This window comes from Perognathus longimembris, chromosome 1, assembly GCF_023159225.1.
Source record: "Perognathus longimembris pacificus isolate PPM17 chromosome 1, ASM2315922v1, whole genome shotgun sequence".
NCBI classification, from domain to species: domain Eukaryota; kingdom Metazoa; phylum Chordata; class Mammalia; order Rodentia; family Heteromyidae; genus Perognathus; species Perognathus longimembris.
In genome coordinates, this window is record NC_063161.1 from 30,807,986 (window position 1) to 30,834,808 (window position 26,823).

Here is a 26,823-nt window from a genome sequence, read left to right on the forward strand (position 1 = left end):
ATGACAAATTTGTATAGTTACTACGAATATAATTTAGATTAAATGTTATTTCATGTATAAACTAAACATGAGGATGATCGTATAGTCCTTTGAGATTTTCAAATGCAAAGAGGGAAAAACTAAAACCTTGACAAGAAATATCACCATTAGCAGATTAATTATACCCAGGACCTCACTAATATACTTTTTTCCAGTCATTTTTTGCTTTGGTTTAAGGTTTTGGGCATATGAACATACTAAGTAAGGTAGATTTCTTCTAAATTCAATTTCTTAGCTTCTAATTTTCTACCACTTAAAACTGTCCACATAAATCAGAGCTTCACACATTAGCACGACAGGGCCAATAATGCACCTTTGAGAAATCTTTTATAATCTTATTCTAGAGCTATTTAAGTTTATATAAATGAACTTACTGCTATTATATCATTCAATTGAGATTTTATCTTTTTATGTTCATGAATCCTTCAAACATGGATCTTGTTAAGTAGAATCTCCATTATCTTACTATGTTAGTAATAGTTGTTTTTGGAAAGGTGGTTGCTTTAAATATAAACACATCTTGGAATTGTGTATAAGTATATTTCTTGGGTAAAAAGTTAAAATTTGTATAAGTTTAGCCATATGTGCCCACTGTCAAAAAACAGTTCTGACACAGCAAAATGCCATCTGTCATTCACTTTATTGTAAAGAGTTTGGGATGAAAGGAAAGATTCATGGGAAGACTACTATGAGATCTTTACATCTTTCTGACTTTTATGTCTATAGTCAGTGAATTTTAGAAATATGAAAGCAACTATTATAGTAGCTTTTAAAATATCACTTCAAAGATAGATCATAAAGAAAGCTGGTGTGTCGTCCATAGCCACATTTGCTATAGAGAAACTCTGAAAATAAATGTGGTGACAATTTTAAGCATAACTTATAAAAAAAAAAGTGTCCCAAAATCACTCACTAAAAGAGCTCACAATATATCAACAAGAAAGCATTACTTAATGGTGCCATGATCATCAAGAAAATATTCCAGAAAATCCATTAGGTGATTTGTATCTTTCTACAAATTTGGAATCATCTATGGTAAAATTTCTATTGTGAGCTCTAACAGACACCTACAGGCAGTGTGGGTATTATTAGTAACAGAATTTAAATCCAACCATTGAAACTTGGATACATTTCTTATCATCTCCTAATTTTCCATCTGTAAGTATTATACCATATACGTTAATATTCAATACCAAAACCAAAGAAGTATTGTCATAGGCACATTTTCAAGTTTATCTCAATTTAATTAACTTTTTGGAGGGAGTGGTTAGCATGGGAAGGTCGGTATCCATCAGCTGATACAAGTATGGTACAGATACAACACATGGATAAACTTAAAAAGTAATTCTAATTTGTAAAATGTGATGCAAGTGAATTGATTTAAAAAATAAAGCATAAAAGAACTAATGAAACTCAGATAGTGCAGAGCAGAAGAGACAGAGCTTAAATCTAATCTATGAGATATTTAAGTGAATACACAGTTAAAGCTGAGAAAAAAAGCTGAGAAGTATTAAAGATGCCTGGCTGTCTGAAACACAGGCCAAAATTGATGAGGTACTGTAATGAATATACTACTGCATTCTACAGCAATGGATTTTATTCTTGGATGGAAAGAAATTTAAACATACAATGACAACAAACTTCATTTGACTTGTTACACTTTCTTGATATTATACCAATGGTTAGTGCCAGGATTTTAGAAACTCTTTATTTCTAGAAAAGGCTACAATAATAGCCCTCTTGGCAATGCCATATTATCTTACTGGCACTAGCGTTGCTGTTATATTTATAAAACAACAACAAAGAACTGAGTATTAAATCCTACTCAGGTTATCTCCCACAGGTTAAACTCCCTCTCATTTGGACTCCCTTGCATTGATTGTTACTTTGGTACCATCTTCATGCTTTGGGTTTCCTTCCTAATATTCAACTATCCTACAAATCCCTCTGTTCTCTACAAAGCAGAACACACATATGGACAGCAAGATAATCTTCAAGCCTCCCTGAGGCTGTTGGTTTTCAGCTAGAAGTCTGATTTCTAGAATTAGCTTATACGTGTGAAGGTCTGTTAGCTCTCAGTGAAGATTTATGTGTCTTGGCAGCTTAGCAAAGAAATCCTCGATTTCAGTGAGATCAACAGAACCATTTTTAGAAAATCACTGCCAGACCTGAAGCTAATTTTCTCTAATTCTACAACATCTGTAAGCCTCACATGGAAGTCTAGGTTTTAATAAGCCCTGCAGGCTAACAAATGGATAAGGGATGCTTATAGGAAATAAACACAAAACATCATTGGACAGGGAAACCACAAGATAACATAAAAGAACAATATGGGCTTACAGAGTTTAGAATACATATTGTTTTATTGATGGCTTCTAAGATTTTATAGCCTAATTCAAAAATAGTAAAAAGAGTTGTGGTATTTTTTTTCTTTTAGTGTTTTGGAAGTATAGCCAGTAAAACCACTAGATATGTCACCACAGATGCTGGCATATCTCAACGGGAAGAAGTGAAAAATAGCAGAAAGGACAGAATAGGATACATCTGAATCTGGGACACAAGTGGGCTGCAGACATGCTGGCAGTGGAATAGATACATATTTCCAAGTCTTAAACTGGAGCCAACTTTCAAGGTTTCTTTCACTTATTACTTCAGAGCTAAGTAGAACAGTTCATCAGCAACCATTATCCCCTTTATAAACCATATTCATTTATTATCGGAGGTCTCTTTGAGTATAACCACTTAAGATGTTTATGGTAAAGAGCATGAGCATACTATAATTTTTCTTAATTCCATTGTGATTAAACTACTGGTAGCAATATACATGAATGCCACCAGCCATATTCTTGTAAGAACTGAGAATTTGGGTATAATAAATCCTGAAATGTTAATACTCGGAGTGCCTCACATGATTTATAATTTAAACCAATGTTACTTTACTATTTTCTCATAGCTGTCTACTAAGATACATCCCAGATACTCTTGCTGTCAATAGGGTTTGTTTTTTTAACCACCAATAAATAAAGATCATATGCTTTAAGGGCAGTCTGCACTTACAGCCAAGGTAAACAAAACTGGAGTCCATGTTTTCTTTTATGGAATTCTGATCATAACACTACTTAAAAAATTAGTTAGGATTAGTCTGAACATTTTCCAGGCATAATCTCATTTAATATCTCAGCAGTCCTAGTAAGATAAATACTAACATTAGTATTTTGCAAAGAAAGAAACAAGCCTGCAGCCAAACTTGAAGTAACAATCTCTCCTATCAGTTAACAATGAATGAAAACAGGCAAATCTAGTTCTTGGTTTCCTGAGTTTAAAGTTTACATTTCTACACCGAGTACTTTGAAAATTTTTGTAACTTGGAACTCCCTGCAGAATGAGTCTAGAATACTTAATACTATCACTTTTGTCAACCTTTGTATTTTATTCAACAGTTGAGCTTTTGCATGACACCTGTAGTTACATATATTCTTCCGCCTTGCCAAAATGTGTTCTTACATGATCTGTTCTTAGATTTATTAAAAATCCTCAATTCTGACATCCTTCCTAAGCATCCATTTTCCATTTCAAACTGTCTGCCTAACATCTCCTCCTGGATATTCAGCCCACATAAAATATGCTTCCACTGAATCTGTCCTTCTTCACAAACCATTTTTCTCATTAGATCTGCTTCTGCTCATCTTATTCAGTCACATTAGGAGGCTAAAGACCAGTGCAATGTGTCACTGAAATGAATTGTGGTATTACTCACAAATCTTCTAACCATCTTCTTTTTGATGGTTTTTACACATCTGCCTCATTGACTTTAGCCGTGTGATAATAATTTTTTGGGATTAAGAGAATGTAAGCAGCCATGACATGTGCCACATCCTTTAAGGCTCAGAGCCAATTTCTGCTGATTCTTGGTCTGGCCCTCTGTCTCAAGAAGGGATATTTCAAATAGGCAAGCCCCTTCCGTCTGAATCCAGGAATATAAGTGCAAGCAGTCAGGTCTCAATGGCAATCTCAGAGCAAAGCCATGTGTTATAAATACACAGGCTTGTCCTCGTTCTCATTTGCGTGAGTTACTTGGTGTTACTGTAAATATAGATTTTTTTGTTTATCTTTACACTGATACCAAGTCAATTGTAAAATCATCAATATTTATGCAGGTCTGTTTTACAGGGCCCTAATGCATGACTTTTCTCTAGATTCTGCATTATCAAGAGGATTTCCCTTAAGCAATATTTATCCATTTCACCCTTGGAATATCATAACTGATTCTCAAAAGGGCAGAAAAAAGAGACAAAAATAAGAAAAAGACAAAGAAATTTCAAAAACATGAAAATAAAAAGTCCTTATAAACTAAGTAATCCTGTATATGATTTTGGTACACTGCATATTGTATACATGCCTTCCTGATCTAGGGAAGCGAAAGAAAAAGGAGGGCGTAAAAGATATCACAAGAAATGTACTCACTGCCTTATTATGTATCTGCACCCCTTTTGCACAACACCTTGTCAACAAAATTTAATTAATAAAAAACAGCCTGAAAAAAAATTATACTAAGTGAAGTGAGCCAGACCCAAAGAAACATGGATTCTATGGTTTCCCTCATAGGGAATAATCAATACAGGTTTAGGCTAGTCAGAGCAAAGGATCACAAGAGCCCAATAGCTATGGCCCTATGAACGCATAAGATGATGCTAAGTGAAATGAACTCCATGTTATGGAAATGAGAGTTATATCACTGTTGTAATTCTTTTCAACATGCCATGTGAAACTGTAGCTTTTTTGTTGATGATCCTCTTGTATCTCCTGCCTGTGGTTGTCTCCGTGCTATCACTGTACCTCATCTGAGTACTCTGGATACTGTATTAGAACTAGGGAAATGAAAGGGAATATCAAAATTGAGAGACAAAGGATAAAAAGACAAATGATTCCAAAAGCAATACTTATAAAACCATTTTGTAAAACAACTCATGGGGGGAGAGAGAAAGGAGGAGTGGGGAGGGAGGTAATGAGGGAGGAGGTAACAAATTGTACAAGAAATCTACCCACTGCCTTATGTATGAAACTGTAACCACTCTGAACATTACTTTGACAATAAATAAGTAATTATTCAGAAAAAAAGAAAAAAGCCTGATACAGTGACAATGAGCTAAACCATAGCGAGGTTAAACAAAAGAAAAACCAAATAATTTCACATAATACATTAAAATAACAACAACAATGATAAACTTCTTGCTTTCATATCTTGGAGTTCATTTTGCCTAACCTGGGTATTGTATATATGTTTGTCTGAGTTAGTGAAGTGAAAGGGAACATCAAAATGGTGAGACAAAGGGTTAAATTCTAAGCAATGCAAAAGCAGTACTGACAAGACAATATGTTGTAAACTAACTGTACAACACAGTGGGGGGTAGTTGGGGAGGAGGGAAGGTGGGAGAAAAATGAGGGTGGAGGTAACAAGTTTGAAAAGAAATGTACTCACTACCTTCCATATGTAACTGCAACCCCTCTGTACAACATCTGGACAATGAAAATGTTTTAAAAAGAAAAAAAAAAGTAATCAAAGTCTGGCATTTTGCCACTAATTTGTAATCTCATCTACCCTGTGGGGTGGAAGCAGTAGGATCTCAAGTTCTTCAAAAGTAAAATTGAAAAAGAAGAGAACTGGCTCAAATTACCCAACATTTGAAGCACAATGTATTTAGATCCCAGTAACAGACACGCAGACACCACACGCACACACACACACACACACACACACACACATATACACTCAATCAATTATATGAAGTAGTATAATAGGTCAAATAACAAAAGAATTACCACTGGACTTAAGAAACATATACTACATTTGACATGAGTAAAAGCATAAGTGCAAATTCCAAGCAAAAGTATGAGGTCATGAATTCATGCCCAACCCCCCAGCATGTTAATGATCATATAAGAAAATCGGGGTAAAAAACTAAATATATTAAATTCAAGATTAGCAGGACATGAAGATTGGTGGTAATGAGAAAAATGACAAAAATTGGTTTTAAGGGTTTTAGTGTGAAGGTGAACAGAAGTACAGAGTAGTACCTTAAGGTGATATGCCCTCGGGGGCTACTTTTGCTTTCCCTACTTTGCTTAGAGTAAAAGAGGAACTTCAAGATGTTCACGTGCTCATAGGAATAATCTAATGGAGATCAAAATAATAGTGGACAATTTAGAAATAATTCAAGCTATATCACAGAACACTGAGAAGAGATAGGATCTGGGGTACAAGCTGACACAGTAAATACATAGCATGTAAGAGGAAGTGTGAACTGTAAGCAGAGAGTTAGCTTGGGTAATGAAACATGTACTGGGAGTGCTTCCATTTTCTCAGGAAAATAAGCATGCTGAGAAAGGATTAGAGGGATTATGAGTTTGAGAAGAAGGGATAGTTGTAAGTTAGTTGTAAACGCTTGCTAACACAATGACAGAGTTAGTGACTAGGGAATGGAGGATACTACTTATCCACTTGACATTGCTAGTCATGATCTTACCACATATCAGTATGAGTGATTTTCCTCTTTGCGCAGTCATATCCAGGGATTGGTGCATGTCAGGGAAATTTGAATTATTAAGCTGTCTTGCAAGCCCAGTGATTTCTGAGTTTTCTCTAGTCATATTCAATCAGTTAGGAGCAAAGCAGATGACTAAATTGAGATTCTTAGTAATCAAGTAGGCAGAGGAGAATGGTAATTGAGTAGAAGAAATTTCTGAGAAGGGTCTTTAATTTTTTTTAATGGGTCATGGAAACTAACTTGTTCCCTGGGAAGAATGAAAAAAGAACTTGGGTATAAATTTCTGACCAACTGAAGAGGGACAATTGATAGTATGAAGATAGTTTTAAGATGACATTATTCTTGTAATGGTGGAAATACAGGAAAGAAACTGAAAAAAAACAGAAGTAATTTTTGGAGTGACAGCCAAATGTTTGGATGAAACAGGTGAAGTTTTCATTAGCAAGGGTCTGATAGTGGCAGGGTGTGGTCAAAGTAGAATGTGGGGCAGTATCTGTGAAGGGAAATGATCACAAACATGTAAAGCTAAGCTATGGGAACACTGCTATAATGAATTACATTAAGAATAGTATTAAAAAGTGTTAAGAAAATTAAAGCTTAATTATTGAATAGCCTAGGAAGTTAGACATAATGTTCTTGAAATGGCCATAATAAAGAGGGATAGCAGATAGAGATGGAGAGTGGAGAGTTGATTAGAAGGGGGAGAGGGGAATGAAAACAGACATTTAAAAGTGGGTAGAGATCTGGTACCAGTGGCTTTCACCTGTATTACTAGCTGCTCAGGAGGCTAAGATCTGTTGATCATGGTTCAAAGCCCAGCCAGGCAGGAAAGTCCTTGGAAGGAAAGCTCCTATTAAGCACCATAAAAGCTGGAAGCAGGGCTGTAGGTCAAGCAGTAGAGTGCAAGCCTTGAGCAAAACAATGCTCAGGGACAGAAAGCATCTGGACTATGAACTCAAGCTCCAGGAGTAACACAAACACACACACACACACACACACACACACACACACACACACTAAAAGACTTAAGAGGTTAAATAGACTCAATTTATCTGACATTGAACCTTAAATTGTAACTTTCATAGTGGGAGGGTTGGGAGTATTCAATATGTAAGGAAAAAAATTTTAAATGGGGGATTTACAGAACAATACATTTTTGGGGATATGAATATTAGGAATAAATTTTTATCTTAAAAAATTGGACAGCTCAGCTTTCAATCAAATGTCTTCTGGTAAAATGTTAGCCAGATGGGAACTGCAGCTCCTACTACTTTTATTTAATAAGAGACTAAGAGAAATTGCATGCCTGAAGCAAAACATCAGAATCTTTGATATATAACTTATTACCCTTAAGTTAGAACTTGGCAGGAAAAAAACTCTGGTTTGAGAAACTAGTTTGTCTGAAGACACTTCTCAAAACAGGTCACTGATTTCATAAAATAATTAAACTACTTCATTGGCCCAAATATTTACATTTGAGAATACACATATTCTAGGTAATCTGACATATTAAATAGTACCTAATAAAAGATCTAATTAACAATTGTATTTTTAGAATGTTTGGAACATCATAATCATTTGTAATGTAACTTTTGTGTTATGGGCAGAGGCAGACATACACAGTGTAGGCTACAATGGTAAATAAAGGGGTGAATGTAGAAGACTCAGGACTAAGGACTTTTGATTCTAGGAATGTTAACTGGTAGTCCTGGGCTCTTCCCTTGGGAAAAACAAAAGAACCATCATCCCATTTTATACAGAAAGAAAACCAGACAAGTCTCTCTTCCACATTCAGATATGTCCTGTCAAGCTTCCCTTGTAAGTAAACAGACCAAGGCCAACGTTTTAAGAAAGAAATCTGCTTAAATAGATTTAAAAAATTAAAAGATAGAGTACCAGAGACAACCAAGAAGATGGACAGCTGAGAGGAATGTCAAGCTGCGAGCATGTCCATCCTCCTCTCTTGCCATTTCTGTGTCATAGGTCTGCATGAGTTCTGTTCCTGCCATGCATCATGAAGTGCACAGCGGCCAGGCCCACTAGATGTATTTATGCAGAGAGAATGATCAAAGGCATATGTCTCTGTTGCTTTTGACCAGGAAGAATCCTTTGTTGAAAAGAATATACAGATGCCTCTGAAAAATAAATCAACCTTATTCTCTCCCACTACAGTATAATGCTATTCAGTTCAAAGAGTGATAGAGGGATTATAAAAGTATATGTAACATATTCACTAAAAAGATTCATAGTCTAGTGTGTTTTCCTCCTAAAAAAAAAACAAAAATTCTGACTTGTACCTATCTTGTCTTACTACTTTCCTGTTCATATCTGATAGCTTGTTACAGAAATACAATCTCTAAAACTCATCAAGGCATCATTTGTGATTCCTAAATTGCCTATGTTTGATAGAATTTTGAATTAGCCTATTTGTTATGATCAGATACATGAGTTCACCTAAATGAAGTCATGAAACAAACAAGTTTAAGACAACTAGATGGTGTCAATTATACCTGCAGCAAGGTCCTGAATCTCATGATTAATTCTGCACTGAAGACCACACATACTATTGAATTCTGCAAAACAGAGCACAGAGGTGGGAGAAAAAAAGAAACTAGGCATCTTGTAATCACGAAGATCAATCTCAACACTATTACCTTACCATGAAAAATTGGTCTGATATCTTTAAAGAACTCCAAAATAGCAACCAATCAAAAATTATGATCTATTTTAGGTAGAAATGAAAGTATAAAGGGGGAACATACAATGCAAAAGTCATCAATACAGACACCCACTGGTTTAATGAGTTGCTGTCATTACAATAACAATGGAAGAAAAATGGTAAGAAAAGAATCTCTTCAAAGTGTGGTAATTGTGCCTTCAAAGCAGATGATATTTATGCAGTAAAATTCAAAAGTGCATTTCAAGATAGAAACTTGTTAAAAGTTAATTTTAAGGCTCAAGATCTATAACACATATATACACACACTCACACACATATCTCTCTTGCTGTCTGTCTCTCTCTCACACACACATACACACACACACCTTTTCCCAAAAGTGTTCATATGGGTCTGTGCAAGATCATTATAGGGAAAAGATGCCTGTTCTGTTCCTGTGGCTCCTTGGTTAAAGTGATGTGACAGTCATTTGTATTTTTTAAATACTTTTTTTGTTTTTTTCCCCCCAGGGTTAGAGTTTAATCTGAGAGCCATGTGTTTGGTAGACCACTTGAGCCACTTCCAACACAGCTTTTAGCTGGTTAACCTGAAGATGGAGTCCAATAAACTTTTCTGACCTACCTGGCTTTGAATCTCAGTCCTTTGGACTTTAACCTCAGCAGTAGGTAGGATTATAGGCATGACACACAGACACATGGTTCACAGCTCTGAAAGATACTCTCAAGTAAACTAAGTATTAAATAACTAATTTCCTCAAACTATTCTAGACTGAAATATGCAATCCAGTATTTTTCTGTATGGGTACATCTTGAGAAGCTATTGTCAGTTGAATGGTTGTGGGAGGAGAGCAGGTTCATAAGGTATTAAAATGTGAACAAAACTCATTTAGCATGATAAATGCATTTATTCTCCATGCTTCAGTTGTCTAATTTGAAAAGTGCAGAATACAATGTCTCCCATTAGGAGCATAATGCACTAGGCCTATCCTCTGCTATGTTGTTAAAGAAATAAAAGTCACCTTCCCCTTCTCTACTCCTCTGAGCGTAAATTTTGCTCCTGTAGGGAATTAATGAGGAACATCAGGCAGCCTGATCCCTTCTCCAGGATTCTCATGGAAAATGACTCTACTCAAGATATAAGTTTAGTAAACAGCTCTCCCACTCTCTTACTAGAGAAGTTTCATGCTTATTTGTTTTCTTATTTACAGCAAAGTGTTTTACAAATTAACTTCCAACTAATGCTGCTATAAAACCAAAACAACTGTGCCTGGACGGTACAATATACATTGTGTGCATTATTTTATATATTGTCTGCATGTAGGTATGTATGTGTATATGTAAGTGTGTGTGAGAGAGAAAGAGAAAAAGAGAAAGAGGAAAAGAGGGGGGAGGTTGGGGACTGAATCCAGGGTCTTAAGTATTCTAAGCAAGTTCTCTACCACTGAACTACATCCCCAGCTCCAGTTTCACATACTCTTCATAATAGTCCTATTAAGGCAGATTTGGGATTATGAAAGTTCAAAGTCAAACAACAGATACCAAGAATTAATGCTTGTTTATGCTGATAATAACGTATCTCTCATGAAAATAACGGATCAATAGCATTTTAATAAAATTTCAGAGACAGACAGCAGCATCAGGCTTTGCTTTAAAAAGCATATTTCTTTCCATGTGAAATATCCTGATTTTTCCAAAGGCAGTTTCCGCGAGGTGAAGGTACAAACTGAAGTCTTTGTATTTGAAAACTTCACACTGTACTTTCATTTAAAAATAGAAAGACCTCTTTAGGATTTTTGTGCTAGCCCACCCCTGCACTCAATATCAGACTCAATGGTGCATCAACTCTGCAGGCTCTGACAATTTGGGCTACAGAAACTGTGAAGCTTGCTAACACCAAAGAATGCTCCCAGCTGGGGATTTCAAATACCAGTTTTATTTTACAGACAATGCAGAATGATGCCTGGACACAGGAGGGTGTTATGGTATATAAGTATTTTCTTGATCTATTTATGGAATTAAGCAGTTAAGACTGTTAAAAAGTGGCACGAGAGTGATCCAAATTAATATTTTTACTTATAATCTGATTTTTCCAAATACTGTTGCCCTGTGGCTAGAGTGGCTGAAAGTATTCAGAAGTTTGACTGTTGACCACATTATCTTCTTAGTGTTTTGTGGAATTGGGGCACTAAATCTCAGAAGGTTTACGTTCCCTTTGTCTTAGTGCACTTCCATTTGTCTGCTACCTAGCTTCGGGGCTTCTAGAGACAAGCTATGGCTTTTAATTAGCAGGATGGAAAAGATGAGATATAACTCTCAGACCTGTTACTTGACATTCTAATAGGGACCAAGTTTGACAGAGCGGAAACTACCTGAGAGTGTTATGGGTTGAACTGTGTACCACCCAAAATCCATATACAGAAGTTCTAACTCACAGTCCTTCATAATGAAATCTTAATGGGCAACAAGGTCGTTACAGAGGTCACAAAGCTACAATGAGGTCTACACTAAACAAAGGTATTTTTGAGTTGGGCCTAATCTATTAAGGTTCATGTCCTTACCATAAACAGAAAAAAAGAAAGAAAAATTTGAACCCAGATACACAGAGGGATGACAACGTGAAAATACAGAAACAACACAGCCATTCCTGAGCCCATTGGCTCCAACACAATGGCTGTGTATAGTGGCATGTGTCTAGCATACCCAGTGACCAGGGAAACACAAGTAGAGGGATCACACACTCACACATACACACACAAACACACACACACATACAAATACACTCACATAAAACTGGCTCATTTCAGTGATCAAATATCCTGTGAATCTCAATGATATTTTGGGTTCTAAGTTTCAAAGGCTTGGGTAATGTAAGACAGTTGAGTACAAGTCCCCAGAATTGAGCACAGCACAGTGCTTGGGAGAAAGTAGGTTCTCTATATGTATACAGTATTGCATATTATTTCTAGTACATACAGTATTACTATAAGTTAAATCCAACAAGGCATTTCCTAGGATGTAGGAAGTGTAGAAGAAGGTGATTCACCAGGAAGTCAGCTAGCTCTGAAAATTGGAGAGAAGTTCAGGGTCTACTCAAAGGCCTCCCATGGTGAGCAGAGCAGATGGGGAGCAGAGACAACAGCCAACAGCTGGGCCTCTTCCCTCATGTTTTTCATTGAGTTCTTTCTACTTTAAAAAACCACAAGCAAAGAGGCAGACCATTAGATTTTGAGATAAAGTAATTATATTTAACTTATCTATTTCCATCTCATCCTAATAACATTTTTGTGTTTTCTTTTAATTATTATATAAAACTAGTGAGTTAATGAAGAAACTAATTTAAGATACAGGAAGAGATTGATTCTGTGATTAAGCTGCAACAAACCAGTGTGAAACAGAATGAATTATTACAGAGTACACAGTTTAGTGACAAGCAGAATGGACCTGACTCCTGAGATAAGTTGTCTGCCATCTTAGAAGAAATCACTGACTTTGCTTTGTTTCAGTTTCAAACAGGCATAGTAAAAGTAAAGGTATCCTCCCCACTATAGGTGACACTCCAGATGGTTTTAGTACCATTTTTTCTGATTCATTTTAAATGGTAATGGAATTTTCTGCACATGGCTAACAATTATAGATTTAGATATTTGCTGTGCATAATAGTATGGACCCAGACTTCTTTCTGTATATAAAGAGCCACTAATAATCTGAGATTCATTTAAACACATAAGAACCCTCACTGCATTTCCCAAGCCCTTTTATCTGTCATACTTTTAGTATTTGATTTGTAGTCTCACAGATCAAAATTTTCCACTAGGGAGTCAAATTCATGTGCAGCACTTTCTCTGAGATACTGTATTTTGAGATTTTTGAAAGTCATGAGTAAACATGAAAAGATTAGATATTAAAAGAATGAATAGTTGAATAGTTATATCCATGCACATGATAGATCCAGAAAAAGATAACCTGTTCTGCCGGCCATGAGGTAGGTAAGTACTTGCCTAGGGATGAGTACAGTAGTGGGACAAGAGGGAGATGAGCATGAAGCTCCTACTTGGGGTTGAAAAAATGCTATAAAACTGGATTGTGGCAATGCTGTGAATTTACTGAAAATCACAGCTTTGTACTCTTAATCCAGGTCACTTTTGTCACAGGAATTAATTTCAATGAAGCCCTTATTAATCTAATTAGACTTTCCATAATCTCTGCAAAACTTCTGTATTGTTTTCAAGATTTCTATCAGCATTCGGTGATAATTCTGACAATCTTCTCAATGCCTAGCGAGCACATATGGTTTTCATTCTCAGTAATAATTTAACCTCCACTTTACAGAGAAAGTAAAATGATATTTCCCAAATAGTTTCCCCCAAACTCCACACTAATGTTGATAATGTTTTATCATTCACAGGAAGAACTCCTTCTTCTCTCAGCCAACTTTTACATTTGCTTGTCATCTTAGTTCTTGTTTTAGTCCTTCCTTCCTGCCTGCCTGCCTGCCTGCCTGCCTTCCTTTCTTTCCTTCTGGTATCTGTCTCCTTCTTTCCCTTCCCCCACCCCTTTCTTTTTTCTGTCTTCCCTTTACAACAAACACTATGAACAGAGTGGCTTTCCAACAAAATACATGCCCCCCTTCACGACTGGTATCTAAGCAACCTGTAGATTTGGTGTCTGCAGAGGTCTTGTCTCACTGGCTGCCATCTTTCTGCTATAACCTCACATTGTGGGAATGATTTAGGAGCGCTCTGGGCAGGTGTGTTCATGGATACTAAACCCATTGCTCAGAGGTCTGCTCTTATAACATAACCACCTCCCCAATCCAACCTCCAACCTCCGATCCAACCTCATCACAGTGGGAGCCAAGCTTCAACATGTAACAGGAGTTGTTAATGTAGGTATGAAATCTACAGCAGTCCCATAACCTCTTACTAGATAATTCTATCTCAAGAATTACCACCCCATTTTCTAGGATTTTGCTTTGTATGATTGCTAAAATTCTTTTTGTGTCTCCAAACAAAACGGGGTAAATTAGCAATGCAATAATTATTATTCTACCCATTGAGTTCACTCCATCTGACCTCTCGCCTTACCTTTACTGCTGCTTTCATAGTGATCACCCCTCTCCCTTCTTTGCTTCCACCTGTTAAGTTTCCATTTTCTTCTCATCTTTTACAACCTAGAGGACTCCTTCACCACTTCATTGAAACACTAAACAGAAACTATTTGTCCAAGTCTACTTTTCTGTGGGATTTGACATTGTTCTCCATCCCTCATTTCACTATTTCCCAAATATCAACCCTCTTGTGCCTCAACTTAGGTCAGTCTTCTCAGTTGCAGTTCCTCAAGTGGCTGTACTTCCTAAATTCATTGTCCTGGGTTCATGCTCAGGGTTTGTTTTCTCATTCTACATCAGAGATTCAAATGTAACATTTTGTGTGCACAATGCTAATTCACAAAATGATTAAACACAACTTAGTTAGTTGCTGCCAAGAATATAACTAAGCCAAGCCTGAGGCCATAGCCAGGGATGTTGTGTCTGGAAGACTTAACTCCAAATCTGTGCTGTTATAATTAGCTTGGAGACATGGCTCCCAAGTTCATTTACAGTTACAACAACTGAGCAGCATCTTCTTCCTGGCTGGTGGCATTTCACTGTAAATATGTAGCAATATTAACTGAGAGATTTTTCTATAAATTCGCCAAAATGAAGAAATTGCTAATAGGTTTCATATTATTTCTGTTTTCCTTTACTTGCGTGGGGGGGGGGGTGGCTTCTGGGGCTCGAATTAAGAGCATGGGCACTATTCATGAGCTTCTAACACTTTCAGCTTTTTGATGGTTAACTGAAGATAATAGTCTCATGGACTAAGTTGGCCAGGCTGGATTTGAACCACAAACCTCACATCTCAGCCTCCTGCCTAACTAGGAATAAAGACGTGAGTCACCAGCACCCAGTATATTATTTAAAGAAACTTTCACTAAAATATTTGGGGAAAACAACAACAAACCAAGATTTGACATAAGTTACAGATAGTGCTGCCAGTAGAAGAGAAGATGATAAAACATAGCTAATAAAGTAAATACAAACTATCATCTTTTATGTTTAAATGTGAATGCTCTTTGTTGTATTCTAGTATGCTTGGCATTTATTTAGTAATTTCCAGATGTTGCTTCTTGAACTTTAATGGTACATATGAATCTGATCATTATGTATATTACTATTCCAATCAAAAAACAAAACAAAACAAAAAACCGCTGGACTCCTGCACCAGAATATCTGATTCTGTGAGAGTTTTTAGATGGGTCTGGAAACTTGTATTTCTAATGTATCTCAAGAGTTTCTGTTAATTCAGATAGCAGACAAGGAGAACTAATCTTTTTCGGTAGTCCCCAACTTATTCAATGCCTACTTGTATTTCTTTTTTAAAGATATAATTTTATTGGTATGATTAAGTTGTTGTACAGAGAGGCTACCATTTCATAAGTCAAGTAGTGAGGACATTTATTTTTTAGACAATGTCACTCCTTCCTTTGCTTTCCCCAGTTTTCAACTTCCATCCCTCCCCAACTAGAGTTCTTTTTCTACATAGTGTATGCTGAATAACATGATTGTGTGTGTTCCCCCTTTCTCCTTCCCTTTCTGCAACATCCTTTTTTCTCCAAAAAGAAAAAAATTTTTCAAAGAAAAAGCAAACACCACCACCAAAAAAAACAAAACAAAACACAAATCCCATGCTTGTATTTCTTTTGCTATGTGATTCCACAGCCAGACCCTAGCCTTGTAAGAGGCATAGGGTATCCCAGTTATTTCCCACCTAAAGTCTTCTTTGTGTTGATTTCTAGGCTCTGCCATCAACAGCCTCATTTATCAAAGACAAATAGATTTCCAGACTTTCATTTTTTTCCACTGTCACATAACAATGTACAGGTCATCAGTTTAGAAAGTAGCCTAGCTTTGGATTTCTCACTCTCAATCTGGTGTCTCCTTTTTTTTCCCACATAGCTGACTGCCTTTCCTTGAGAACATTCTTGCTGTACTCTGGCTTGTTCTGGTCCTCAATTGATTTGTTTCCCAATTACTTTACTCTGGGTGCCTAGATGAGTATATATTTGTAATGAATAGCTAGCCTATATTCATTCAATTGTTCTTTTCCTATTCTCCGCTTTCCTAACACCACAGCACGTGATGGGTATTGTAAGCACTCTACACACAAGGGTAGACCATGACAGCAGAGAGAAAGTGCCTGTGAAGAAGTAGATCTAATCAACTCTGGAAGCACCTACTCTAAGAATCTTTGTTTCTCAAAAGAGAATTCTGACAGAAAAGGGAATATAATTACATTAAGAATGTATTAATATGTGAAGAAAAATCTTATCAAATATTGATGATTCTGAAAATCAGAATTTCACCAAGTAATAACCACTAAATGAAAAATTCACATACACACATATAAAAATACACACACACCTTAAAGAAATTTGAGAGAGACATAGAAAATATCCTTAAGCAAAAAAAATATGTTTTCAACAACACTCTCAAGAAAAGCATGGGGAGTATTTTATCTGATGATTTGAATTGTGTTTTCATTTTACATCATTATCTTCCAGGTAAATTTAAGGGTATATCAACTGAAAATATCAATTGGCATGGCTCTATTCAGATATGAAAAATGAATCTATGCTTACAAGCTTGCTTTTTTGCAGTATTAAGTTTGTTGGGGTTTTTGGTGGTACTGGGATTGAACTCAGAGCCTTGTGCTTATTACCTTGTGCTGCCTGTTCCAATCTTGTTCTACTGCTTAGCTACACCCTACCTTACTTTACATTGTGTGTGTGTGTGTGTGTGTGTGTGTGTGTGTGTGTGTGTGTGTGTGTGTGCATGCCAGTAGTAGGGCTTGAACTCAGGGCCTGAATATTGTCTCTTAGCATTTATGCCCAAGGCTCTCTGCCACTTGAACCACAGCTCCACTTCCAGCGTTTTGGTGGCTTTCCTGCATAAGCCAGCTTTGAATTGTGCCCTTCAGATCTCAGCCTCTTGACTAGCTAAGATTATAGGTGTCAGCCATCTATCTCTGCCTGCATTTTGTTAGTTTGGGAACTGGGTCTTAACTGTACGCTCAGTCCAGCTTCAACTGCAATGTACCTATTTATACTTCCTACCTAGCTGGGATGGTGGACATGTTACTACTTTGTCCATGTATTTTTTAATTGATAAATGGTCTCATGTTTATGATCAGGCTAGTCTTGACCTATGAACCTCTCCTACATTTACTTCTAGGTTAGCTAGGATTACAAGCATGAACCAATGGCACCTGGGCTCAGATAATACATTAGTAAGTTTTCCCACAAGTATCACAATTTTTCAGCAGTGCACATGCAAAATAATGGTCCCATGAATGAAATCCCTTAGTTTTAAAATATTTCGAATGGTAAATTTTATCAAAACCAAGTTCTCTGGTTAGGCTGAACAACTCTTGTTACCTTTTAAATGAAGGCAGAATTACCTGTCTGCATCCACGGTGACATCATGCACACCTCTCTGGATGACATCCCTGGAAGTTGCTGTGTCTGGTAATCGGTTCAGACTTCTCGTGTATAGGTTAAGTCCTCCGTCTGTCATGTATCTGAAAACAGATGCCTAATTAATCAACCGAAAATCAAATTACTTCATCAGTAGGATTTTCCTCAACAAACAATTTTCCTTAACTGCCCAGGGAATTTTGTGAAGATATTTTCTCTGAAAATATTCTCATGAGGAAGACATAAATGTCTTTTAATGTTATTAGGAAATCAATGTTCCTTATTGTACCTATCCCTATTAGAGAATCTATTTTCCTTTTGCTGTCAGCATTTCAAACAAGCTTATAAAAATGTGACTTTTAATAAATCGGGGAAAAACAATTTAATTTTCTAAGTGTCATGTTTGGAAAAAAAGGACATTATAAACTTAAATTATATTTGATAAGTAAGAATTATGCTACACTATTATCGATAACTGAAATGCATTAAATTGTTCAACATGTTGCCAAAACCTACTATAAATACCTGACATATAATAATGTTATCATCTACATAACAGAGATGAAGAAAAGTGCTATAAGGTTAAGTACATGTGGTCAGTCAAGAAATCATGAGATCTGAGGAAGAAATCTAGAAAGTGAGCTCCAGAAGTCATGAAGGGAGTCATCATGCAATACTGTCTGTGCTGAAGAGCCACACTAGCCTCTTATTTCCTTTGAAATCTCCTGTCCATCAACCAGGCATTACAATTACACAGACGTAGTAGATCCTTATAGACAAAATCTGGCTCAGGTCACTTTGCTTCCTTGGCTGTTAGAATTCAATCAGGGTGTTCAATCTCTTATCCCAAATGAAACTCAGCTAATTTTTTTTTCCTCTTGAGAAGTTAGGATGAAGAAATAACTCAGCATTTCTCCATGTGGCTAATAATGGAAATTCATGTGTTATAGCTAACCATTTTTTTTCCCTCAGTGAAAGCTAGTGAGCAAAATACTAGGCTTATAATACAGTATTTACTTGAAGTTAACATTTCCAGAAAATGCCACTCCACATGCTTTAGGAGATATTAAAGTGCTTCCTATGCATCAATACCTGAATTTCCCATAACTGTCATACAGATAGCATGAAACTGATACTGAGGCCCTTTTTGCTTTTATTTTTATTGGCATGTATTAAATAGTACATAGTAAGGGATTTCATTATGACATTTCATGCATGCATATAATTTTGTTTGATCATCCTGATCCCTAAAGAATAATAAAGTGGATATATTTTCTGTGTCACTAATGCTTGCTTCTTTTATGTGTGTTAATGTATTCAAATGAAAACCACCATTCACCCAGTTTACATAGGAATCATTCTAAGCCTCCAACTTCTGTAAAATGGAATCAGCTCAATCACTATACTTTATTTCTCAAATTCACGGAAACAAGGAAACATTCAACGCAAGGGAAAAAAAAGATTCAATCCCATTTTCTGAGTTATGTTAATGATAACCAATAGTACCACCATATCAGCACTATGTATTTTTAAAAATGTTTACAGTGACATATGTGATAATTAGGCAAGAGCATACAATCTATAAAAGCATCTACTAAATAATAATAAAATAATATTAACTATAGTGTCTTCAGTATTACCACATTCCCAATCACAGACTGAAAACTCCTTCAGAGCTATCTGATATCCTGGATTTTGGACTAATCTTTCTTTTTATCTTTTTTATGGTTTTAGCACATAAGTATGTATACTAAAATATGCTGCTTAAAAGCACATGATTTGTCCACTTACTAACAATTAAATACCAAGATAAGGAACCATTTATTATTTGCTTCTTTCACTCAAATTTAGATTTTTGCAATTCATCTAGATTAATATGTATCACTGTGTTACTTAGTGTTATACAGCTCCAGTTTACAATTGTCCTATAGTTTCTTAATTCATTTGGCCATCATAAACATTAGTTATTTGCATTCTTTCCTCTTGTTTAAAATAATACTTCCACCAAAATTTATGTACATGTTTACATGTGCTTACAGGCAATAGTTTATTAGATTCTATATTCAGGAGCGAAGCCTCTGAGTCAGAAAGTCACAACCATATTCAATTTTACTAGCCAATAGCAAATAGTGTTCAAAATTATTTTGTATCTTAAACTCTATATATAAACAGAAAAGAATATTTGTTGAAATATTTTGCCAATATTTGGCATGTTTATGTGGACCAATGGATGTTCTAATGTTGGTTTTAATTTATAAGTTCCATATTACTAATAAATCAGTCATATGTTTGATTTGATATTAGCTATTAGTGTTTTGTCTGTGAAATCTCTGTTAATGTGATTTGCTATTATATTCTTTTTATGTCTGTTTATTTCTTCACTGATATTAATCGATATCAAGTTATATATACAGTATATACATTACATATATACATATATGCATGTATATATCAGATATGTTTTGTTTTGTTCACTTGTAGGTGGTATATCATACCTGGTGATTGTAAAATTCGCTGCTAAGAAATACTAAGAATAAATATACCTTTTCAGAAGATAATGGTTATTTAAAATCTTTATCTTCTTATTTTTAATTATTTCACCCATTAGAATTATCAGATTACTTGTGTTTAGATCTGGTGATTTGTATAGAATTTTAATTCTAGGCTTTAAGTTTTGTCTAAATATTTATCACTGTGGCACTTAAAAGTTTAACAAATTAAATGTCTTTTTTCTTATTTATGGTCAAAGTGATGTACAGAGAAGTTACAGTTTCATACGTTAGGCCTCGGGTATATTTCTTATGCTGTTTGTTACCTCCTCCCTCATTCCCCTCTCCTCCCTCCCCCTTTTGCTCTCCCCCATAACTTGTTCAGTTGGTTTACACCAAATGTTTTTGCAAGTATTGCTTTTGGAGTTGTCTTTTTATCCTTTGTCTCTCAATTTTGATATTCCCTTTCACTTCCCTAGTACTAATACCAGTATATACAGTATCCAGTGTACTCAGATAAGATACAGTGATTAAATTTCTATCCAACTAAATGTATCTTTGCTCCCCATTTTCCGGAGTGTTCTATTTCTGCATCATAAACAGATACTTCCTCAGCCTCACCGTGAGAAACTTTTCTCTAATTCCTAATTACTGACAGATTCACATTCCCAAGTGTATGATGTAATTTCAAAAAGAGAAGGAAAAAGATAAGCTTTCACATGCTTCAAGGAATTCTAAATTCTCAGAATGCCAATTAAGTAATTTTCTGACTTCTACCTAGAGTACATATGAAAAAAATGAAACTTCATTCCTGTTTGTATTGACTTCATGACATCCACTGTGGTGAATTGAGAAAAAATAATTTAAAGTAAACATCATCATTCATTTTGTGTTGGTTGGGTCTTCAGTTGTTTTCATCAGGAAAACACTGAAGATTTGTGAGGAGAAAGTGAAGTTTGTGATTAGGTCTTTGAGTTGTAGCATAGACGTTCGAAGTCATTTTTTCTCTGACTTAAAATAATCATCAGTATATACTGACTATTGTGAAAATGTGATGAATGTGAAAATGGAGCCAGGTAAATTGAGAACTATGGGTTTGGGAAAGACTGAGGGGAATGATGAAGGAAGTGAGACTGATCAAGATACATTTTGTACACATCTTAACACTGAATTGAAACCCCTTTGTATACCTACTTAAAAGAAAATAAAAATGAATAAGCAAATAAATGATTTCAAATTAAACACTTCCTGGAATGTCTCAGTTGTTCCCTGTATGGGAACAGATCTCTCTCAATTTTTCAATTTCAGTTTCTTATATTCTATCACATATATAAAGCTACTGTGGTAAATAATAATTTTAGTAGAATGTTGTATTTTATACTACTAATAATAGCACATATTCCCATTCTTCCATCAAAGTTCACACCCTGATTAAACCAAATATTCTAAAGTGTCAAAATATTATAAGAGCATTATAGTCACATTTAAAAAAAACATAATTGGAAAATGGAGAACAAAGACTGAGATTAAAAAAATAATTACATCCAAAGAGAATAACTACATTGCAACTTTAAACATTAACATGATATTCCCTCCACCTGGATACTTCCAATTAGAAGTATCCAATTGGAGAGTGCCACAAAATATGTTTCCTTAAAGCAGTTTTAGGCAACCAGAGCCAGAAGAGTAATTCATGCAATTCAACGGAACTTTGTCTCCTTCCTACTTCTTTTACTATAAAATTCTACAACAATCTGTTAGTTAAGAGCATATGCAAATCACTCTGCAAAACAATACAACAGTTTAATGCCTTATGATGTAAAGATTCTATAGAAACCTTGAATATGTATGTATATATTTATGTATGTATGTGTGTGTATATATATGTATATGTATGTATGTATAAAACGTTCCATGCATGAGTTCAGGAGAGGCCCCAGATCAGCTCACATCACATCGCTCACATTTTTTAAGACCTTTGTGGAGGAAACTTGCATTCAACTCTAGTGAATGTATCTCAGGAGATCATCTCTTCTATTTGAGCAATGCTATCAAGACCTGGATCACTTACCCACTATTGATATCATCTGTCCTCAGACTTTTCCCAAGGATATCCCCATCACTCATATATCCACCAACATCCACTTCAGAAGACATGTCCAGGTCACTGCTTGCTTTCTCACTCATGTCGATTTGTGACATGTTTCCCAGCCGAGAGACCGCAGCTCTGCGGAGAGGCGTTGTGTACATGAATCTGGAGGGGTCTGTGTGGATGAATCGGCTGGTACCGCTGCGAGAGTAGCCAGCGCCCATGGACGGAGCATCGCCTGCCTGTAGTCTGGGACATGCCTGGCCCAGCCTCCAGCTCATGGGAGTAGGGCGACTTGTCAAGTTGGGTATGGTCCTTCCATTTACTTCCGTTGTCACTGTGCTGTCAAATGTCGTCTCCAGAGTGCTGTCAACCAAAATGGATAGATAACTCTTACTCTGGTGCATGGAGGCAAGAAAGGCCAGATTCATGTGTTCCTTAGCAATATACTGCATTCGTGAACGTTAAATGACTGCATAGGTTATTTTGTGATTCTAATCACTTCTGCAGATGACAAAATGTGAGAAAGTTATGCATTTTGCAGCTGTCCTTTGTGTCCCTAATAACAGAACAAAATCTGACTTTAATCCTTTTAAAAAAAAAGTATACCGTCTGTAACTTCTCTGACTATGAAAGCTATCTACACTCATTCTTGAATATTTTCTAGAATATTCATGTTCCAGAGCAGGCATGCACCTGACTTACTTAGCAAGGGTCAAAGTTGCTGCAGCTAATTCAGTTGGATCACGAAATTATATGTGGAAGAGATTTTCTTTAATCCTGAATTTTATGCTTAAGAACTATCACTAATTGTCATGGAAATTTCAAGTAAAAAAATACTAAAAGGGTAATTTATATTTCTTCTCTTCCATTATAAGAGAAGTGAAATACTTGACTGTAGGGCTACTTTTTATCTTTATTGGTCCAAAGATGCAAAATTTGGGGAACAACCTGTGGCTGATCTGGGTCCCACGAAGACTGGACATGGTTTCTTCTAAGTTCTGCCTTAGGTCCGCTATGTTCTTCACAGTTCTCATTCTTCTGGTTTCAGGGTCTTCACCTGGAAGAGAGACAGGACAGTGAGTCTGCTGCTCAGATCAATTAACTCTTCTTGAGATAATGCTATATTATATCTGATGATTGTAAAATTCTCTTCTAAGAAATAATGAGATACCATTTCTAAATAACCACTATCTTCTGAAAGGTATATTTCTTCTTTTTATCACATAAAATGTGAATAGAAACAGGTGTAACATCACAAGTAATAATTTTAAAGTGGCAAAAACACTAATATTTCAGATCTGTAACCCTCATCATTGAAAAATGGGACTCACTGGAAAATACACTGTCCTCTGTGTCTCAGCTTAATTAAAAAACCATATATTATTTTGGCATTAAATATTTCAATAAATACCTATTTCTTTCTCTTTTTTTTTGCCAGTCCTGTGGTTTGAACTCTGTCTGGGCCTGGTCACTGACCCTGAGCATCATTTGCTCAAGAAAAGCACTCTACCACTTGAGCCACAGCACCACTTCCGGCTATTATGAATAGTTTTCTAGATAAGAGTCTCATGGAATTTCCTGCTCACTCTGGCTTCAAACCATGATCCTCAAATCTCAGTCTCCTGAGTAGCTAGCATAACAGATATGAGCCATCAGTGCCCGACAAAATAGCATTCCTAAGTGTACTTGGAATAGTTGGTATAAACTGATTTACATAACATATTTATATTTAGACTTTGGAGAATAAGTAGGGAGGGGAGAAAGGTAGGGATTAGAACAGACACAGATGAGGGAAGAGAATAGGAGAGGGAGGAAGAGTCCATGAGCAAACTGTAGGTAAAGAAATATAAGAAATGAAAAGACGATTTAGGGGGCTGGAGATATGGCCTAGTGGTAAGAGAGCTTGCCTCGTATACATGAGGCCCTGGGTTCGATTCCCCAGCACCATATATACAGAAAACGGCCAGAAGTGGTGCTGTGGCTCAAGTGGCAGAGTGCTAGCCTTGAGCAGGAAGAAGCCAGGGACAGTGCTCAGGCCCTGAGTCCAAGGCCCAAGACTGGCCAAAAAAAAAAAAAAAAAAAAAAAAAAAGACGATTTAGGGGGAAAATAGAGAAGAAAAAAAAAAAGCAGAGAAATAGCATATATTAAATAGCATTATGAAACTGTCACAGAGACAAGGCAAGATGCATTTATACAATTTTTTCTAACTTCCTATGTACAATTTAACCTGCTAATTTACTTCCTTAGCATTCTGACCATAATATATATGTGTACCTATACATACATACATACACACACATATATATCAAAGGTGTATGTATATATATGTATATATATATCAAAGATGAATATTTAACATCCATATTACTAAGCAAAGGTTGGTAGTTAGTTCAGAAATTTTGCCTTGCAGGCACAAAACTAGTCTATGCCTCATGTAAGAGAGAGGTCTGGCCTCTGTCTTCAATGCTGGAAAGTTCTCCACTTCTCCTTACAATATCAGGTGCAATTATGAGAACAGGAATGGGCAATGAACAATAACTTGCTTCTCTTAATTTCCTTCCAGGAGCTCCAGTGGATCTGATAAAATGTATACCATACCTTTATCATGGCAGCCATTAAATGCAAAAATGTGTTAATTTCTTATTACGTTTTCCTGCCAAACATTGCTTGTTAGTTCATTATTCTTCATTCCAATGCTGTCCAACACAGGTACTACTCTGCTGTCATTCTATGTCTGCTCTCTTTCAATTAAAATTATTTCCATCATTAAAATGTTTCTTTTTTTTACTTTTAATTTTTTAAATTTTTTAAGTTTTTATTATAAAACTGATGTACAGAGAGGTTACAGTTTCATACGTTAGGCATTGGATACATTTCTTGTACTGTTTGTTACCTTGTCCCTCATACCCCGACCCCCTCCCCCTTTCCCCCCCGAGGTGTTCAGTTCGCTTACACCATACAGTTTTGCAAATATTGCTTTTGTTGTTGTTTCTCTTAATTTACCCTTGTCTCTCAATTTTGGTATTCCCTCTCAATTTCCTAATTCTAATACCAGTATACACGGTTTCCAATATACTCAGATAAGATTACAGAGATAGTGTAAATACAATCCAACAAGGTGATACAAGAACATCATCTACAGATACACATGGGATGTTGAAAGTAGTTACAACTGTGATATAACAATCATTTCCAATTAAAATGCTTATTACTAATATCATTTCATGTGAGGACACCCTCACTTAAATAATGTAAAGACATTGTACTTGACATCAATTAATTACACAAGGGAGTTTCATTTTAACAATTTTATTTATTTCAACAACAATTCTTGATCTTAATCATCCCTTTACCATTCTTCATCCTCCCTCTTTGCCTTTCCCAAACAAGTCTCATCAGGCTCCTTGTTCCATTTTGTTCCTCACTGAAGAAAAGGAAGGATTGTAAGCAAAAAATTAAAGAGGAGAAAATGAATATCATTGTAGTCAAAGAAAAGGCAGGGACAATAAAATGATTTATTCAAATGGACCAAGAAGAGAGAAGAATGGGAAAGAATGTAAAGCAGCAAACCCAAATGAATCCAGAATATTTCACATAGCACATTCCAGTTGATGGTGAGAAATGTCAAGTCATAAAGGGACAAAAGTGTTGACATGACTCTCATTAGAGGGAGGGCAAGTGCAAATCATGCACCTTAGACAAAATCATAGAAAATACCATTAAGTACCATGTCCTTTTCCCTGACTCCCTTCCCTCTGACTGAACACTTAAGATTAAATGAGGGCTGTGCCTGAAACACTTGCTGACTGTCACAATATTAAAATTGATATCCAAATTATTTAAACTATCTTTTACACATTAATTTTAGGAATGTAGCAGTTTTGATGTCCTTTCTCACTAAATATTATTCACCTCTGTTTCATTTCCTTTTAAATCTCCTTTTTCTAATCTGACAGGAATCTCTTACATCCTGGAATTCTCCCTATTGTATTCAGGGGTTGTTTATGTTTTTTCCTTCATATTTCAGAATCATGCTCTCATTCCCTCGTTCCCTTCCTCCTCCTCAAATTCCCTTCCTTCCTGTCTATCTTCCCCTTTCCTCCCCTGATTCTGCCATCATGGCATCTACTCATGACACTGACCCACTTACAACAACCAGACAAACAGACCTTGTGCCCCATCACTTACTGAACAAACCATAATTGCTGACTTTTCTCATGTCGTGAGAGCTAATAAGCAAAGTAAAATTTATTACAGTAACTGTTTTCAATGACCCACAAAAGGCAAGATTAAAACTAAGTGCACTTACAAACCCCCTAAGAATTGACTGCATAGTCTGAAATGTCCTATAAATTTGTATTCAACTGATGTTTAGAGGCCTTGGGGTGGGGGTGGGGTGAAAAAGGCCAAATAGGAGAATGCACATGTAATGAAATAAACATTCAGTACACCAAATCCAAGTTAGC

General features: G+C 36.0%; 1 protein-coding gene across 3 annotated transcripts in view; it reads right to left on the bottom strand.

The window, feature by feature from the left end:
* The window catches only part of Nav3 (neuron navigator 3), a 619,731-nt gene that overhangs the window by 98,627 nt on the left and 494,281 nt on the right, over positions 1-26,823 (bottom strand). For all 3 annotated transcript variants that reach the window (XM_048359143.1, XM_048359134.1, XM_048359124.1), the window contains 3 exons: positions 23,305-23,413; positions 22,336-22,719; positions 17,760-17,879 (listed from right to left, as the gene is read on the bottom strand). In XM_048359143.1, coding sequence (XP_048215100.1) covers positions 17,760-17,879; positions 22,336-22,719; positions 23,305-23,413 — 613 coding nt within the window. The remainder of the gene's footprint in view (positions 1-17,759; positions 17,880-22,335; positions 22,720-23,304; positions 23,414-26,823) is intronic.